Here is an 18,019-nt window from a genome sequence, read left to right on the forward strand (position 1 = left end):
GGACTTTTCTATGATTGAAATGACACCCACCCTATATTCAAGAGCATATTGTGTCTCAGCCGATGGAGGACACAACACCAAAAACCTCAGATGATGTGAAATAGGGTCTAAGCTACAACATAATTATTACGTGAATTTTCTGTAAAAGTGATTCAATTCAAATGGATCGACCCTTGAAAATAATTTCCTATTTACCCTTGAAAATAAGTACCCATTTATAGGCATCTAAGAAGTGCACTTGGCCATCAACAAAATGTTTCATTATTTGAAAGCGGTTGTCCAAGCCATAAGTAGTCGTGTAAGTCGAGAATAAGGGCCTCTTACATGATAATTAAAACATTTGCAGGATGTAGGATCAATTGTTGAAGAACATTGATTTTGTGTTCCTCCAAGGCTTAATCGAAGCCATTCCAAAACACCATTAGACTTCACTTGAGCCCCTTTTTCCAATTAAGAAAGTAAATGGTTTTGTTCACTAGATTCTTCCTTGACAAATGTGGTTGTAGAAGCAATAAGGTTGACTTAATACACGGACAATACTCCTGTATACAATAACAGGCCTCGTCGTTATGGTTATTTCACTTCATTTCAAGGTTGAGGAGTGCATCGCCCGAGGTGGATTCAACCTGTGTTGCACAGAGCGGTTCTGAATAGCAGCCCTTGTGTTGCTAAGCCCTCTCACTACCAGTTTGACTATCTTCTTGAACATGTTAGAACATGCTCTTTCAAGGCCGATTTATACCCTACAGAGACGGACCATACGGTGCGTCGTCGCAATGTCATTTTTCCTCACAAAATGCTAGGCTCCTCGCAGTGCACTCCGACATCCGACTACTCCCGTGCCAAATGTAAATTGTCACTTGCCAAGTATCATTCCTTGCGTAGCCGTGGAGGCCCCGTGTTGTGTAGTAGGCAATGAAGCTCGCTTGGGTTCCTTGAATCTATAGGCTGATTCCATTTGTAAGCTTTTAAATGATATCAAAAAGTTAACCATTTTATATTTTCCAGTGAGGAAGACATGAATATCATGGTATGGTGGGGTATGCAAAACGGGTCAACTTTGAGCACCTTTATCTCCTGAATGTTTTGGTAATTCTGGTCCAAAAAGTCACTTTCTGTCCACTTCTTCCATGGGCAAACATGTAAGGAAAGTTTTGTTGAAATCAAAAGGTTTTCTGTCAAAAAGTGATGCAATTCAAATGGATGTACCCTTGAGACTAATTTCCTGTATTCAAGCACCTATTTATAGGCATCTAAGAAGTGCACTTGGCCATAAACAAAATGTTTCATTATTTGAAAGCGGTTGTCCAATCCATAAGTAGTCGTGTAAGTCGAGAATAAGGGCCTCTTACATGATAATTAAAACATTTGCAGGATGTAGGATCAATTGTTGAAGAACATTGATTTTGTGTTCCTCCAAGGCTTAATCGAAGCCATTCCAAAACACCATTAGACTTCACTTGAGACACTTTTTTCCAATTAAGAAAATAAATCGTTTTTTTTGTTCACTAGATTCTTCCTTGATAAATGTAGTTTTAGAAGCAATAAGGTTGACTTAATACACGGACAATACTCCTGTATACAATAACAGGCCTCGTTGTTGAGGAGTGCATCGCCCGAGGTGGATTCAACCTGTGTTGCACAGAGCGGTTCTGAATAGCAGCCCTTGTGTTGCTAAGCCCTCTCACTACCAGTTTGACTATATCCTTTAACATGTTAGAACATGCTCTTTCAAGGCCGATTTATACCCTACAGAGACGGACCATACGGTGCGTAGCGCAGCGTCGCAATGTCGTTTTTCCTCACAAAAGGCGCGGCTCCTTGCAGTGCACTCCGACATCCGAGTACTCCCGTGCCAAATGAAAATGGTCACTTGCTGTGTCATTCTTTGCGTAGCGGTAGAGGCAGTGATGTCTAGGCACTGAAGCTCGCTTGGTTCCTTGAATCTATAGGCTGAATCAAAGTAGCCTATTTTTGCATTGATACGCCTTCTAATCTCATCGACTGTTCAACCAAATCAAACATCGTAGCCTTATTACAACCAGTGATCCCAGGCTATTGGTAAAAACATATATTTTTCTCCGCGACCAAAACATGATGACATTCTATTTGTAGCTGATACGGGAGTGAATGCATGCAAGTATCATATCGAACTGGAATAACAGTGTAGGCTACAACAGAAAGTATACGAATATTTGCCGCGGCATATTATTGAATTATAAATGTGATTCTTTCACATGGCGATGTGGGAAGCTAATCTACAAAATCACTTCAAACTTCAATATTACTGTTTTGGTTTAGCTTGGCATTAAATAAGAAGCCTATTTTGCATTGACAACCAAATATAATCTTAGCGACTTTTAAAACAATAAACCAATCAACACTGTAGCCTTATTAGAACCCCAGCCCCCCAAAAAAGTATTTTACTGAGTGACTACCTAAAACAGCCCTAAACCATGTGCCGTTTCTTCCTGAGCATAAATGATGGCATTCTATTTGTAGCTGATACGGGTGTGAATACATTCCAGCAGCATATTAAACTGGGATGATGCTGTAGGTTACGCTGGCAAGTAAATAATATTAGCATATTATTTCGTGATAAATCGGATTATTCCACATGGGGGTGATGTGGGAAGCTAAAAGGATCGTTTGCCTGCTTTTTTTAGCCATGCCATTTCATTGAAGTGAACTAACAGTGGTGATGTTTTAAACGTAACTCTTCTTTGATTCTTCTTTGTATTCCCACAAATGGGAACACAACAACAAGAAAATCTCTCTCTGCTATTGCCCCCTTGTGTATGTTGCTATTGGGGGGAGGGGGGTCTGGGATCACATGGACCAGAGAGGGTATCATGTTACAGAAGGTGCGTGTTGTTCCAAAAGAAAAATCGGACCACCCCAAGAGCACGAACACGAGTAGCACTAAAATGTGTGGAAAACCTTGGGCTCTGCAGTTCTGACACTCCGCTTGAGTGAGTGAGGGAGTGTTTTTCACAAGTGGTAGAGAGCAGTTTAAATGAGGTTTCCACTCATTTTGTCAAGATTATTATTATTTTTTTTATAAAGATATAGACAAGAGGACGAATAAAAACACTGATTGGAGCTCTTCGATGCAACTCTTCAGAAACCCGTTTACAAGAGCACTTTGACTTGAACAGCTTTGTTCTAAACTGCATCGGTAGATTCCACTGTTCTTGAATCTCTGAAAGAGGGGCAAACACACGAGAGAAGACCCCAGAAATAGACAGGCTATCCAGTAGAATTAGGGGTCATCATACAAAAGGGTCTCTATAGTGTTGTTGACCACTTAGAGAGTTAGGACACTGGGGCGCCGCACCAGAATGGAACATTGTGTTATTACTGACCATAACACCACCACTCATTTTGAAAATAACTTTAAAAAAAGGCATGAAACACAGAGGGCAGAAGAACAGAGGAGATATAGAAGACCAAGTAGCATTCATTCACTCAAAGCTTTACCTAGCTATCTTTTATAAAAACCACGTGACACATTGTTTGTGCTACACAAGTTACATATTAGGCCTATATGCTGTGGCTATCCAGATTGATGTAGCATACAGAGTGGCAAAAACACTTGTCCTTAGCCCTTTGCTCACACAGCTAATAGAATGCATGTGTTTCCTCCATTACAAATGAGCACCCCATCGCTACCCAGAATGCCCGTGGAAACGGAACAGAACGAGCCCCAACGTCAGTGATGCACCCTCCAGAGGACACCAGATCCCTTTGTTTGTGTGAGACGGAAAACTGCTGCCGCTTGTTTGTCCTGTTTTTCTTTTTTACCTCACCGCTCACGTCCACTCTAATAAAAATGACTATTCAATCCGAAGGCAGTGAGGCACGATTAGTACCCCCCCCCTAATTGAGTTCTGAAAATACCACTCTGTTTGAGTGTGTGCGTGCGCGGGTGTGTAAGTGTGCATGTGTGTGTGGTCAGTGGGGGAATGAGAGGGGAGGACAACCATGAGGTCTAAACCTCCACGCTGCTCAGAGGCCAAGATATTTTTTCCCCACAAGCTAGAAATGACAGAGTGTGAATTTAGCTTGGAATAAGTATTTTTACATCTTTCATTGGTAACCACATAGTGGGTTGTTACCCACTGGCATTGCCTCTGACTAGGCCTAGGGTATAATTACACTGAGCAGCAGCTCCATTGTCATAATTGTTCCTGAATCATATCCCTATCTTGTAACTGTTATGACTCTGCAGCCCAATTCACAAAGCTGTCGGCTCAATTCTGCTACAGCTCTTATCTGTAGAGCTCTGAACAGCAGAATGTAATTTCACTCTAAGGGGATAGGTAAGTGACAAACAGAATCACTAGTGATGCAGACAGAGAGGTGGATGCTTGCCGACCAATCTATGCCATTGTGGAGGGCTATAGCAAAGCTGACTTAAGGGTCTCGTCTAAGCTTTCGGTTGCTGAAGGATTGTTATCAACCATTTCCTCTGAGCTAAATTGGACACCGGTGTTGATATGAATTCTCATTTTTAACCCGAGGTAGACACATTTGGATTTTTGAGAGATCTTTTGTTCCTTGGGTTCAGTCTTAGCTGACTCGATTTAGTAGAATATGTAGCAGTGAAAGTTAAATTGGCGTATAAGCTAACATTTTCTGTAACGCCAACCCTAGTTGACAACATACCATAAACATGGTTCTGCACAAAGGAGGGTTGTCCAACTCTCAATCAAATCAAAGTTTATTTGTCACGTGCGTCGAATACAACAGGTGTAGACCTCACAGTGAAATGTCGAATACAACAGGTGTAGACCTTACAGTGAAATGCTTACTTACAGGCCCTAACCACAGAGCAAATTTAAGTTAAAAAAAAAAGGTATTAGGTGAACAATAGATAAGAAATAAAAAACAATAGTAAAAAGACTGAAAAATAACAGTAGCGAGGCTACATACAGTAGCGAAGCTATATACAGACACCGGTTAGTCGGGCTAATTGAGGTAGTATGTACATGTAGGCATGGTTAAAGTGACTATGCATATACACTGCTCAAAAAAATAAAGGGAACACTTAAACAACACAATGTAACTCCAAGTCAATCACACTTCTGTGAAATTAAACTGTCCACTTAGGAAGCAACACTGATTGACAATACATTTCACATGCTGTTGTGCAAATGGAATAGACAACAGGTGGAAATTATAGGCAATTAGCAAGACACCCCCAATAAAGGAGTGGTTCTGCAGGTGGTGACCACAGACCACTTCTCAGTTCCTATGCTTCCTGGCCGATGTTTTGGTCACTTTTGAATGCTGGCGGTGCTTTCACTCTAGTGGTAGCATGAGACGGAGTCTACAACCCACACAAGTGCCTCAGGTAGTGCAGCTCATCCAGGATGGACCATCAATGCGAGCTGTGGCAAGAAGGTTTGCTGTGTCTGTCAGCGTAGTGTCCAGAGCATGGAGGCGCTACCAGCAGACAGGCCAGTACATCAGGAGATGTGAGGAGGCCGTAGGAGGGCAACAACCCAGCAGCAGGACCTCTACCTCCGCCTTTGTGCAAGGAGGAACAGGAGGAGCACTGACAGAGCCCTGCAAAATGACCTCCAGCAGGCCACAAATGTGCATGTGTCTGCTCAAAGGTCAGACACAGACTCCATGAGGGTGGTATGAGGGCCCGACATCCACAGGTGGGGGTTGTACTTACAGCCCAACACCGTGCAGGATGTTTGGCATTTGCCAGAGAACACCAAGATTGGCAAATTCGCCACTGGCGCCCTGTGCTCTTCACAGATGAAAGCAGGTTCACACTGAGCACATGTGACAGGCGTGACAGAGTCTGGAGACGCCGTGGAGATCGTTCTGCTGCCTGCAACATCCTCCTGCATGACCAGTTTGGAGGTGGGTCAGTCATGGTGTGGGGTGGCATTTCTTTGGTGGGCCGCACAGCCCTCCATGTGCTCGCCAGAGGTGGCTGTACTGCCATTAGGTACCGAGATGAGATCCCCAGACCCCTTGTGAGACCATATGCTGGTGCGGTTGGCCATGGGTTCCTCCTAATGCAAGACAATGCTAGACCTCATGTGGCTGGAGTGTGTCAGCAGTTCCTGCAAGAGGAAGGCATTGATGCTATGGACAGGCCCGCCCGTTCCCCAGACCTGAATCCAATTGAGCACATCTGGGACATCATGTCTCGCTCCATCCACCAACGCCACGTTGCACCACAGACTGTCCAGGAGTTGGCGGATGCTTTAGTCCAGGTCTGGGAGGAGATCCCTCGGGAGGCCATCCGCCACCTCATCAGGAGCATGCCCAGGCGTTGTAGGGAGGTCATACAGGCACGTGGAGGCCACACACACTACTGAGCCTCATTTTGACTTGTTTTAAGGACATTATATCAAAGTTGGATCTGCCTGTAGTTTGGTTTTCCGCTTTAATTTTGAGTGTGACTCCAAATCCAGACCTCCATGGGTTGATACATTTGATTTCCATTGATCATTTTTTGTGTGATTTTGTTGTCAGCACATTCAACTATGTAAAGAAAAAAGTATTTAATAAGAATATTTCATTCATTCAGATCAAGGGATGTGTTATTTTAGTGTTACCTTTATCTTTTTGAGCAGTGTATGATAAACAGAGAGTAGCGTAAAAGAGAGGGTGGTGGGTGGCGGGACACAATGCAGATAGTCCGGGTAGCCAATGTGCGGGGGCACCAGTTCGTCGGGCCAATTGAGGTAGTACGTACACGAATGAATAGTTAGTGACTATGCATATATGATAAACAGAGAGTAGCAGCAGTGTAAAAAGGGGGGCTGGGGGGGACACAATACAAATAGTCTGGGTAACCATTGGTTACCTGTTCAATGCAAATAGCCCCAGGAACTCAACTTTGACCTGTGTACTGATACAGAAAGGCGTTCTTTAACCCCAGCCTTTATCTCGACTGTGCAGTTCTGTCATCACCATAACATCAAAGTGGCAATCAGCACAAAGCATATTCACCGCCCCTGTTTTGGTAAACAGCTGAGGGAGGGGGCTGGAGAAATGTAACCACTCAAATTCAGACAGAGCTATGGATGCAAGGACTGACTATCCATGATAAAAAAACTAAGTGTAGTTTTAGCCATGTTTTGAGGCTATATAGTGTTTGTTTACATTTACCTTGTTTACAAACATTGGAGTAAGTTTATATTTTGTTTTATATATATTGTTTATATTTTATACAAGTTTATATTTTTGGGTTCTGATGGGGTACAGTGGAACTATGCTCCTGAGCCATTCCGAAGTTATATTCTTCAGGAATCAATGGGTACATATCATTCATTTAGAAGAGCAAAGAAATGGATGTAGCCCTTTAACCACCCCTAACACATCATTTGGGACTCTGGTCTCTCAGACTCCAGCATGTCACTGGGTTTTGATAACTTGATTCTGAGAAGCTATTTCCCCTGAGAGGTGAGTAGCAGCAGCATAGTTTGAGTCTCAAGCAGTCCTGTATGTAGCTGGGGATCTGTGTGGCAGCAGACGCTCAAATAAGGAGTCACATTCAAGTGTTAGCAGAGCCTCCATATCCCATCTCCTTCTCGACTGTCTCTGACTAACTCACTCAACCCGCCCTCCACTCCTCTCCCAGCAGGTGGGTTTGCATTATCACACTGTCAGTGCTGTTTTGCTTGGGAGTGACACATTCTGTTTGTCATAATGGTAAACCTAATCAGCAGTGAGGAACTTGGCTCAAAAAAGGTCTGCTGAGGGAATTAAATAAATCAGATACATCTTTCACACAACTCTGACAGAGAGTCTTCAGAGGCCTGATTCAAACTCAAGAATAGTAGAAAGACAACATTTAGGGAAACAGAAATGCTTTTGGCCATCCTTCACAATGGCTGAACATTTTGTATGAACAGACATCACTCCAGATTTAAGTTGACATTTTTTGTATTTGCAGGTCCCCAGGACATCAGGAGACACACCTAAAACCGTCCACAATGAGTGCCCAGAGTTGGGATTGAACCAATGATGAAGTGCATTCGGAAAGTATTCAGACACCTTGGCTTTTTCAAAATGTTCTTACGTTTATAGCCTTGTTCTAAAATGGATTCAATTATTTTCTTCCCTCATCAATCTACAAACAATACCCCATAATGACAAAGCAAAAACAGGCTTATAGACTGTGCACATTAATAAAACATATAAAACATAAGTATTACATAAGTATTCAGACCCTTTGCTATGAAACTCAAAATTGAGCTCAGGTGCATCCTGATTCCATTGATCATCCTTGAGATGTTTCTACAACTTGATTGGAGTCCAGCTGTGGTAAATTCAATTGATTGGACATGATTTGGAAAGGCACACACCTGTCTATATAAGGTCCCACAGTTGGCAGAGCATGTCAGAGCAAAAACCAAGCCATGCGGTCGAAGGAATTGTCCATTGAGCTCCGAGACAGTATTGAACAGAACTGGGGAAGGGCACTAAAAAAGCTCTGCAGCATTGAAGGTCACCAAAAACACACTCGTGGTCTGCGGTTGTAAGGCAGGTTGGACATACTGCCAAATTCTCTAAAACAACATTGGAGGCGGCTTATGGTAGAGCAATTAACATTAAATTATCTGGCAACAGCTTTGGTGGACATTCCTGCAGTCAGCATGCCAATTGCACACTCCCTCAAAACTTGCTGCATCTGTGGCATTGTGTTGTGACAAAACTGCTCATTTTAAAGTGGCCTTCTATTGTCCCCAGTACAAGGTGCACCTGTGTAATGATCATGCTGTTTAATCAGCTTCTTGATATTCCACACCTGCCAGGTGGATGGATTATCTTGGCAAATGAGAAATGCTCACTAACAGGCATGTAAACAAATTTGTGCACAACATGAGAGAAATAAGCTTTTTGTACACAAAGAACATTTCTGAGATGTTTTATTTCAGCTCATGAAACATGGGACCAACACTTTTTGTTCAGTGTATTTACGTTTTTTTTAATATAGTGTGAACAGTCACATTAGAACTGTCAAAAAATTATACTTTAAGGAAAATGTTTTAATATATTTTTACATTTTTATGTTAACTCACATAATATAATTTAAAAGTATGCATGAAGGTGTCTGTAATAGAACAAATATAGCAAAAACAAATCTAGACATTAATAAATGCATTTCTATAGCTTCCAAAATAGTTTTTACAAAGGTGGGGGAGTGCCAAGATGGAGGTGCAGTAGCTTCAAAACAGCGCTCCTGTCTGTCATCTAGTGTATACATGAATCATTGGATTGAACTCGCAGTACATGGAGCAGGAGCTGGCTGATTAGACCGCTGCGCCATCTGTCCACAATGAGTTAGAAAGGCCAATCTTAATTAATGGCTAAACTCAACCGTGGAGTTGTTTTTCTGTTTTGACCCTATCCCAAACCTGCAATAGAAAAACCTTTCATGAATGAACTTCAGTTCGCTGTGGGATTAAAAATAATAAATGCCAGGGCATTCTTAAACGCTCCACAAACAATTTAATGGATCTCTTAAAAGAGAGCAGTCGTGAGACGAACGAATAGAGACTGCACATTGACACACAGGAGACTTTGGACAAATCTCAATGAGTCATGTCAATTCTAGGCAAGATAAAGAGAGCCAGGGAGAGAGCCATTATCTGACTGAATAGTCAGATAGTCATCCCATCCACGGGCCTGACAGGAATGGCTTTGTTCACCCACCAGTATGGGGTGAGGGTGGGGGTGGGAGTGAGGAGGTGAGTGGGGACAGGGGCCTCAACACCTCAGCCGTGGTGTGGGGTGAGGGTGGGAGTGAGGAGGTGAGTTGGGACAGGGGCCTCAACACCTCAGCCGTGGTGTGGGGTGAGGGTGGGGGTGGGAGTGAGGAGGTGAGTGGGGACAGGGGCCTCAACACCTCAGCCGTGGTGTGGGGTGAGGGTGGGAGTGAGGAGGTGAGTGGGGACAGGGGCCTCAACACCTCAGCCGTGGTGTGGGGTGAGGGTGGGAGTGAGGAGGTGAGTGGGGACAGGGGCCTCAACACCTCAGCCGTGGTGTGGGGTGAGGGTGGGAGTGAGGAGGTGAGTGGGGACAGGGGCCTCAACACCTCAGCCGTGGTGTGGGGTGAGGGTGGGGGTGGGAGTGAGGAGGTGAGTGGGGACAGGGGCCTCAACACCTCAGCCGTGGTGTGGGGTGAGGGTGGGGGTGGGAGTGAGGAGGTGAGTGGGGACAGGGGCCTCAACACCTCAGCCGTGGTGTGGGGTGAGGGTGGGAGTGAGGAGGTGAGTGGGGACAGGGGCCTCAACACCTCAGCCGTGGTGTGGGGTGAGGGTGGGGGTGGGAGTGAGGAGGTGAGTGGGGACAGGGGCCTCAACACCTCAGCCATGGTGTGGGGTTACACCACCAAAGGGAAAAAAGGCATCCTGGAAAACAGCTCAATAATAGCCAGAGAAATTATATTGTAATGCCGACTAATGTGGCTATTGCAGTTTGTGTGTGTGTGTGTGTGTGTGTGTGCTAACTAAGGGCTGGACTTCAGAGCTCTTAGGATACATTTTGCAACCATGCAGGTAGGGTTGTCAAACACTTAGGCAGGTAGAGACAGGCAGTTAGGCCCGCCCTTGGCATTGAACACCTAGCTTGTAGTCAGTGTGAACGACACACCTACATTCCTACTGCCTGACCGACTGCCCTCTCCAAGTTCGACTACACTACATAGACAGTCACAGATATCACTAAATGTGCACTTAACACTACTACAAAGACTTTGGTGACCTTGGTATAAAAAAATAATCTTAAAGGGAAAACAAAAGAAAATTGCAAATCATGACGTGTACCTGTGCACCCTTATTAAGAGCCAAGGATCAGAAGGGAACAAACCTTTGCCAATCAATCCAAAGTACTTCTAACGTTTTCAGGCGTGTTTTCTTTCTCACAGAGAAAGTAAAAGTTTCCATTTTCAATCTGAACGTCACTAAATTTGAATAAACGTTTCAAACCTTCATCTTTCATTCTTCTCTTGAAGATTACGGAGGCCTGAGTGGTGGATTTTGCTTAATTATGTAAATATGATGTAACACTAGAGCGTGTGATTCGATGCACTTGGAGCAAACCTGTCAGATACAGGTTTTCAAGTTCAACATTGTGCAACGTGTCATCTGCTAACGCCTTTATGAAAAGAGCCATGCTTAATTCAGATTGTAACTAAACTGCAAGGGATATACAGCAAACGTAAGTCTTTTCAACACATGGACAAATCGCTATAGCTCATTGTTGCGTTTCTCATTCAACTTCGATGAGTAACTTCTCAAATGCACACTGGATCCCACACTGTCAACGCTAAAAGAGCAGCACTAGGAGACTGAAAAGATTTGGCATGGGTCCCCAGATCCTCAAAAAGTTATACAGCTGCACCATCGAGAGCATATTGACCGGTTGCATCACCGCCTGGTTATGGCAACTGCTCGGCATCTGACCGTACAGAGGGTAGTGTGTACAGCCCAGTACATCACTGGGGCCAAGCTTCCTGACATCCAGGACCTATATACCAGGCGGTGTCAGAGGAAGGCCCAAAAAATTGTCAAAGACTCCAGTCACCCAAGTCATAGACTGTAATCTCTCCTACCGCAAGGCAAGCGGTACCGGAGTGACAAGTCTAGGTCCAAAAGGCTCCTTAACAGCTTCTACCCCCAAGCCGTAAGATTCTGAACAATTCATCAAATGGCCACCCGGACAATTTATATAGACTATTTACACTGCTACTACTCGCTGTTTACCATCTATGCATAGTCACTTCAAATTACCTTGACTAACCTGGACCCACACACATCGACTCAGTACCGGTACCCCCTGTGTAGTTTTCTTGTGTTACTTTTAGATTTTTATTACATTTCTTTAGTTTATTTAAAAAAATATTGAACTGCATTGGTTAAGGCTTGTAAGTAAGCATTTCACGGTAAGGTACACCTACACCTGTTGTATTCGGCGCATGTGACAAATAAAACCTGATTTGATTTTGGCTAGCTCAACACAGTGCTTAAGATGTCGCTCTCTCAGTTCCCCATCATTACAGTGTGTAAAGCCCTCCTAATTTAGCCCTGGTTGGCTGCCAAAAGCATCTCAATGGCACGTCACCACCGTTGACCATTTGAATGCCTCCTGCTTTTAGCTGTGTCCCTACGAGGCCAGCGGCATTAGCTAGGACATGCATTACCAACTGGCTCGGTCTCTGGGAAACAGAGATTCTGGAGCAGACTGTATAGTACAGTACCAACCACCCATACTGTTACTAACCAAACAGCTAATTAACTTAAAGCATCATAAACGGACAAGGCAAACTCATATGAGAGAACAGGCAAGACCCTCATCTCTCTCGGTAGAAGTAATCAAAATGACATGCATACACTCTGTGATGCAAAAAAGTATTCAGTAATTACTAGCCAAATAAGAACACAACTGCATTTGAAACGGAATGCGTGGAGGGAAAAGTACATGAACAAAACGCAAAAGCTAAAAGAGGAATGGTTTCTAACCTCTGGGGCCTGAAGCCTTGAAATGCCACCTCATCCTAAACTTTCCCTTCCATGTGTTTTCAATTTGCCCTTTTTCCTAAGAGCAGCATACCCCTGTTCTTGTTGAACTATAAAAAGGGAACTTTTTTCACAGAGTGGTTGAGGGGGGGGGGGGGGGGCTGTACAGACCTCGGGGCAATAAGTGCTGGGGAATATATTCATCAATCTTACAGGGAATCTTACCTTGACCTTTGCTGCAGTTGATGCCTGCCAGAGTCTCTATGGAAACTAACTGAGGCTTTTTATTCCCAGCCAGGGATATTTGCCAGTCTCTTTGCTCAGGGGTTGGGGCTGGAGTTTACATTTACCGTTGGGAGGTTGTTGCTGCTCCTTCCTCCTAAAGCGGCTGGCTATGAGCTGCCACACGCTGGGCTCTTCATGGGCTGGTTTAGTGGAGGAGGACAGTCTGGCTGGGTAGAGGGGCACCTCCATCACCTTGACCTTGCCCTGGCTGTGGTACTGAATGTTCTGCATCCCTCCATCATTGTCCCTCTCGTAAGGGGGTGGCAGGGACCTCCCGGTGAGGTAGGAGAAGGGCCGCGAGGGGAGAGATGTCTCTTGCCCAATACTTTTAGTGCGTGAGCGTTCCTCTGCCGTCACTTCGGATATTTCCACTCTCCCCCGCGGCCGGTTCCTCCTGATCCGCAAACTGAGACTCCGGCGTAAGGAGCTCAGGGTCTTCTTGGGGACGTCCAGCCTGCTGGGGGGCTTGGAACCTGGGGCTCGGGCTCCCTCCTTATCCTTCTCCTTGTCCTGGGCTGGTCGGCCAAAGATCCTCCAGCGGCCGAACAGACCTCTAACCTGGCTTCCCCTATGGCTATCCAGCTCGTCCTGAGACCCAGAGGCCTTCTTCCTCAGCTCCAACATTGTCATACTGACTGGTCTCTGTTTCCAGGTCTGCTGCCGGACCCTGGGGACCCCCTTCTCCTCAGCCACTGTCCGCTGAGGGAGCACCCCCGGCTTGAGGCCGTCCACCGCCCGCAGCTCTGCCCTCCTGGTCCAGCACTGCTGCGGGGGACCGTCCAGAGATCCTGTAGCCACCCTTCTGGAGCTCTGCTGGGAGTGGGACCTGTGGGACCCAGGCTGCAACAGGGCAGGGTTGAGGTTGGGGCCTCCCAGCATGCACACACTCCTGGGCCTCCTGGGTTTGTCTGTTCTGTCCTGGTCACTTAGCGAGCCTCGTTGCTGCCAGGCTGGGGCTCCATACATGCTCACCACCCTCCTGCTGTCTGGCGCAGCACTGTCCTGGGATGGCTTCCTGCGGAGCACTGCCCGGGGTAGACGGCCACCGCTGGCCAGAACACCACCATTATGCCCAAGGAGAGACCCTTCGTACTGGGGAGAAATGTCCTGTCCCTGGGTTTCTACCTGGGTCTTCTGTTGCTCTGGAGCTGCTGTGGCTGTATCTACCTCTACTCCTACCGCTGTAGTCTCCCAGTCTGACTGAGAAGGTTGGGCTGCTGCTGGAGCTGCTGAGTTATTGGAGGGCTGTTGCAGTTGGAGAAACCGGTCCGTTGTCATTTCCCCCCCATCCTCCTTCTCTACCTCCTCCTCCTCCTCCTGCACTGCATCCTCCCTCCTCCTCTCCACTCTGCCTGTGTGGCTCAGGGAGGGCCACCTGCCAAGATCCTGCCGTATCCTGCCCAGGCTGAAGCGTCCCTCCTCCCCCTGCAGCGCCTGCTGTCGTGCCCTAGTGCTCCCGGCTGCAGGATGACTTTGCTCCAGTGCGGCATATCGGGCGACCTGGCCCGCCACCGACCTCGAACCCACCTCCTCACGGCCCAGAGTTCCATTCAGGATGACAGAAATGTGGTCCACCGCGGTCTTACCTCCTCCTGACTGGTGGGCTGTGACAGCTTTACTTGTGGCCCCGGGGTTAGTCCGCTCCGTTGCCTGACTGCTCAGTAGTAGCATGGCACGGCCCTGCACTCCCCCACACACAGGCCTGCACAATCTAGCCCAATTGAAACACACACGCATGTGCACTCACACTCCTCTCCCCAGTGTGGTGGTGTTTACGGTTGCTCTCCGAGTCCCTCACTTCCAGGCTGCATTCCAACCCCAGGCATAATCCTTAACCTTTGACATGAAAAAAATAATAATAATAAGTCAACCAAGCCTGAGCAAAGCTTCTGTGCCACCTGCCCAACCCTAGAGCCTTATACTCCGCATTCAACAGCAGCACCGCAACAGGCTGCAGGACAGTGGGTCACTGGCTGCACTCTCTCCTCATTTCTACTTTGTTCCACTTGTCCGACGTGAGGGTGAGCAACAGCTAAAACAACCCTTCCAGTGTTTGCCTTGGAACAACCAAATGCATGTTGGTCATACCTGCGAGGCCTTGAGCAAAATTTGAAAAACTGAGACATCCTCCTTCTTGGCAAGTTGTGAGTTATGAGCAATCCCTTTTCTGCCGACCGGCGCAGACAAAACTCTTCATCTCCGAGCCCTTGCCTGCTGCACATAGCTTGAGGGAGTATGTCTGTTTGAACTTCCCAGTAGCCTCCCTACCCCTCGGGACAGTTGGAAAACAAGGACCGGATCCAAACGGGGTCGTCGCTCAGCATTAAAGCACACTAACTCCCTGAACCGAGTTTCCCCTCGGGATCTCTAGAGGCATTTCAGCCCCAACAGAGTAAAATGGACGACGGTGAACAGTAGGAATAGGAACCAGGGAAGAGGGAGCTTAGCATCCACTGCTGCTGCTGCAGTGAACAAAGGCAGGATCCCCAAAACAAACTGCTATGAAAGAGAACTGTGTCTCCAGGGCCTCTCTCGGCCTCCCTCCCTCTCAGTCTTTCCCTCTCTGCCTCTCTCTACCTTCTCCCATTCGCTCGCTCTCTCTCGCCCAGTCTCACTTTCCATCAAGTTCTCTACAACCAAACAAACGGGGAGAGGGGACACGAAAAAAAAGGCTGAGATTTTCCCATGGCTCACGAGAGGAGGAGGAGAAACAGGGAGTGGAAGTACCAGTGAATTCCCGGCACACAGCATCCATATATCCAGGTTTTAGACGCTACTTAAAGCACTGCTAATCCTAGGGTCCGCCAAAGGCAGACTACATGGGTCGCACACAGGTGGGTCGGATAGCTTTAAAGGGCAAGATTAGGGGAAAAAATGTTCTGTAGCTCTCACTGTAAAAAACAAACACTAGGAAAGCTCAAGGCAGAGTAGCCTAATTGTGTGAAAGCAAGATGAATCACAGTCACCTAACCCGACAGCGCTAAATGTAGATACATTTTATGGCAGGGGGCATTTTATTTTTTATAGTTTTGTTAATTACTGAAAGACTTAGTTAGTGACGACTTTTGTATGAAAACAAACTAATAATAATCCCAAATCTGTTTTTCTGGGGCCATCTCTGACTAAGTAAATTAACCTTTTGAGGGGAACAATTTAATAGCTCGTAAATCATTGTTAGTAACAGATTGGTTGCAATAAACTTGTTATTTTAATGTCATTTCACTGATTAATTTGCCACATTCCAGCTCTACATTCTGCTTTGGCAGAGCTTTTGGTGTTCAATTAGGCTTAGCCAATCAAATGGGAACCAGTCAATAACGGCACGGTACAAATTCAATATTCTTATCTTGGGGTTACAGAGTGAAACATACTGTTGAGGGCCACTAGAAAATAGCCTCACTTTAGATGAAGCCCCTTTATAAGTAGGCTAGAACGGCAAAAATAAGGTACCTGATTTTGGAACACACCTTGAGAATTCTTTCTAAAAAATCCATACATGGCACCAAAAAAACTTAATATATTATGGTAACTCTTTAGTTGCTTTTAAACCTTTTTTGTAGTTACATTGCAATTATACTAGTAACAACATTATGTGAACATGCTGTTATAAAATACTATAGTAATTAGTCATCAGAGCACATGTAGAGAACCGGGGTTGTATGAGGCCAAGACTCCGACAGGACATCTGTACAGATTATATCTGACTGACTGCAAAACAGCACCCAGACATCATGTGTCAACTGAATCATACGAAAGGCAAACAACCAACTATTCTCTATACAAAAAAACACGAGGCCCTTGAAAGATTCAAAACATGTTCTCAAACGGTTGCACTACTGGTGTTAAAAATAGTAATAGCCTATTTTTGACAAAAGGTGACTTTATACCTAACATGAAAACTATTTCTCCATCTAGGTGTTAGCGAGTGTCGTTATTGCATAACGTGAGAAGAAACGGAGTATGAGAAATAGTGTGGAAGAAGTGGTGGATGTACTCACAATCATACAGTACAATGGTCACGGTCATCTCATACACCGTCATGCCATTGTCTGGTACAGTTTATTGTTATGTGGTGAAGGCCCCCTTCAAGACCTCCCAAGCATATTTCCAGGAAGTCTGGGTTGTGGATACCGCCTTTCAGACAGGTTTCTCAAATACGAAACAAGCCAAAGGTTTTCTGATTTTGCAAAAATATCCTCACAAAAGCACAAGGTAAATGTTCATAAAATGGTCAGAAGCAAATTGAATGAAAACACTGCTCAAATAATAGCTAGCAAATAGATTCATACTCCAGATAACAACTGCTTTGAGAGCTTGCTGCTTCAACTCAGCTGTTAGTCATAGCGATCTGCTAACCTGCTGCTGCGCAGCGTGTCGTGTACAGGTTTCTGTTACCTGTGTCCAGGTAGGCAGGGTTGGAAATAACCTGCGTCTCATTAGCCAGTAGACAGTCCTCTTCACTCCAGTGGATGTGGTGGTGCCTGTTCCGTCTGCGGCCCCCGAAACACAGCATCATTGTCCCAGACTTTCAAGGGGCACGACTTCACTTACTTGTCTTAGTCCTTCCGCTCCTAGCAGAGCAAAGGGCCCACAAGCCACAACCGAGCCATACAAATTCACCTTCCAACCCTCACACTTCAAAATGACTGACAACCCAGCTCCTATTTTCCATCATCGTCTTGTTTCTTTTTCCCTATTTTCTTTCATATTCTCTCTCTTTCCTCTCAGGTTTCTATTTCAACTTCCACTGGAGACAAACTCTGGATCCAAAAGATAGTAATTGCCCTGGTCCTGTGTATGATGTAGTCGCAGGAGACTTCGTGGCAGACAGCTCTGAAGTGGTGTTGTGGCTGGGCTGAGTTGTATCCTAACACACTGACCTGGTCAGGAAGACGACAACCATGCATCAGGTGATGGAACTCGGATCCGTTTCCTCCTCCTGGTAATCCGCTGAGCTGAGGAAGCTGAGGAGGAGGGGTCTATAGGCCTATACCTAAAACAACACTCTGATTGGATTATTAGGCTAATCCTTTGCCCCATGGCCAGAATGGACATCCATTAATAAACTCTGGTCAGCCATAGGATCTCTCATTCTTCGTCCATACCCTCATGGCAACAGAGGACAAGCTGTGTTGTGTGTTTCTCTCTCTTCTCTCTCACTTTGTAGACAGAGTGCTGCTACACACATCCTGTAGCCCCAGTTCTGTAACTCTTGACAGACCGGCCATGTCTGGGGGTTT

At 45.7% G+C, this 18,019-nt stretch overlaps 1 protein-coding gene across 1 annotated transcript in view; it reads right to left on the reverse strand.

The window, feature by feature from the left end:
* Nucleotides 1–15,116, reverse strand: part of LOC115102958 (arf-GAP with GTPase, ANK repeat and PH domain-containing protein 3-like) — a 139,337-nt gene extending 124,221 nt beyond the window's left edge. Inside the window, 2 exon segments of the mRNA XM_065005681.1 lie at nucleotides 12,720–12,791; nucleotides 12,794–15,116. Of these exon segments, the coding sequence (XP_064861753.1) occupies nucleotides 12,720–12,791; nucleotides 12,794–14,516 (1,795 nt within the window). The 5' untranslated portion in view covers nucleotides 14,517–15,116.
* Nucleotides 15,117–18,019: the final 2,903 nt, after the last annotated feature.

Source organism: Oncorhynchus nerka, linkage group LG20 (assembly GCF_034236695.1).
Source record: "Oncorhynchus nerka isolate Pitt River linkage group LG20, Oner_Uvic_2.0, whole genome shotgun sequence".
Lineage (NCBI taxonomy): Eukaryota > Metazoa > Chordata > Actinopteri > Salmoniformes > Salmonidae > Oncorhynchus > Oncorhynchus nerka.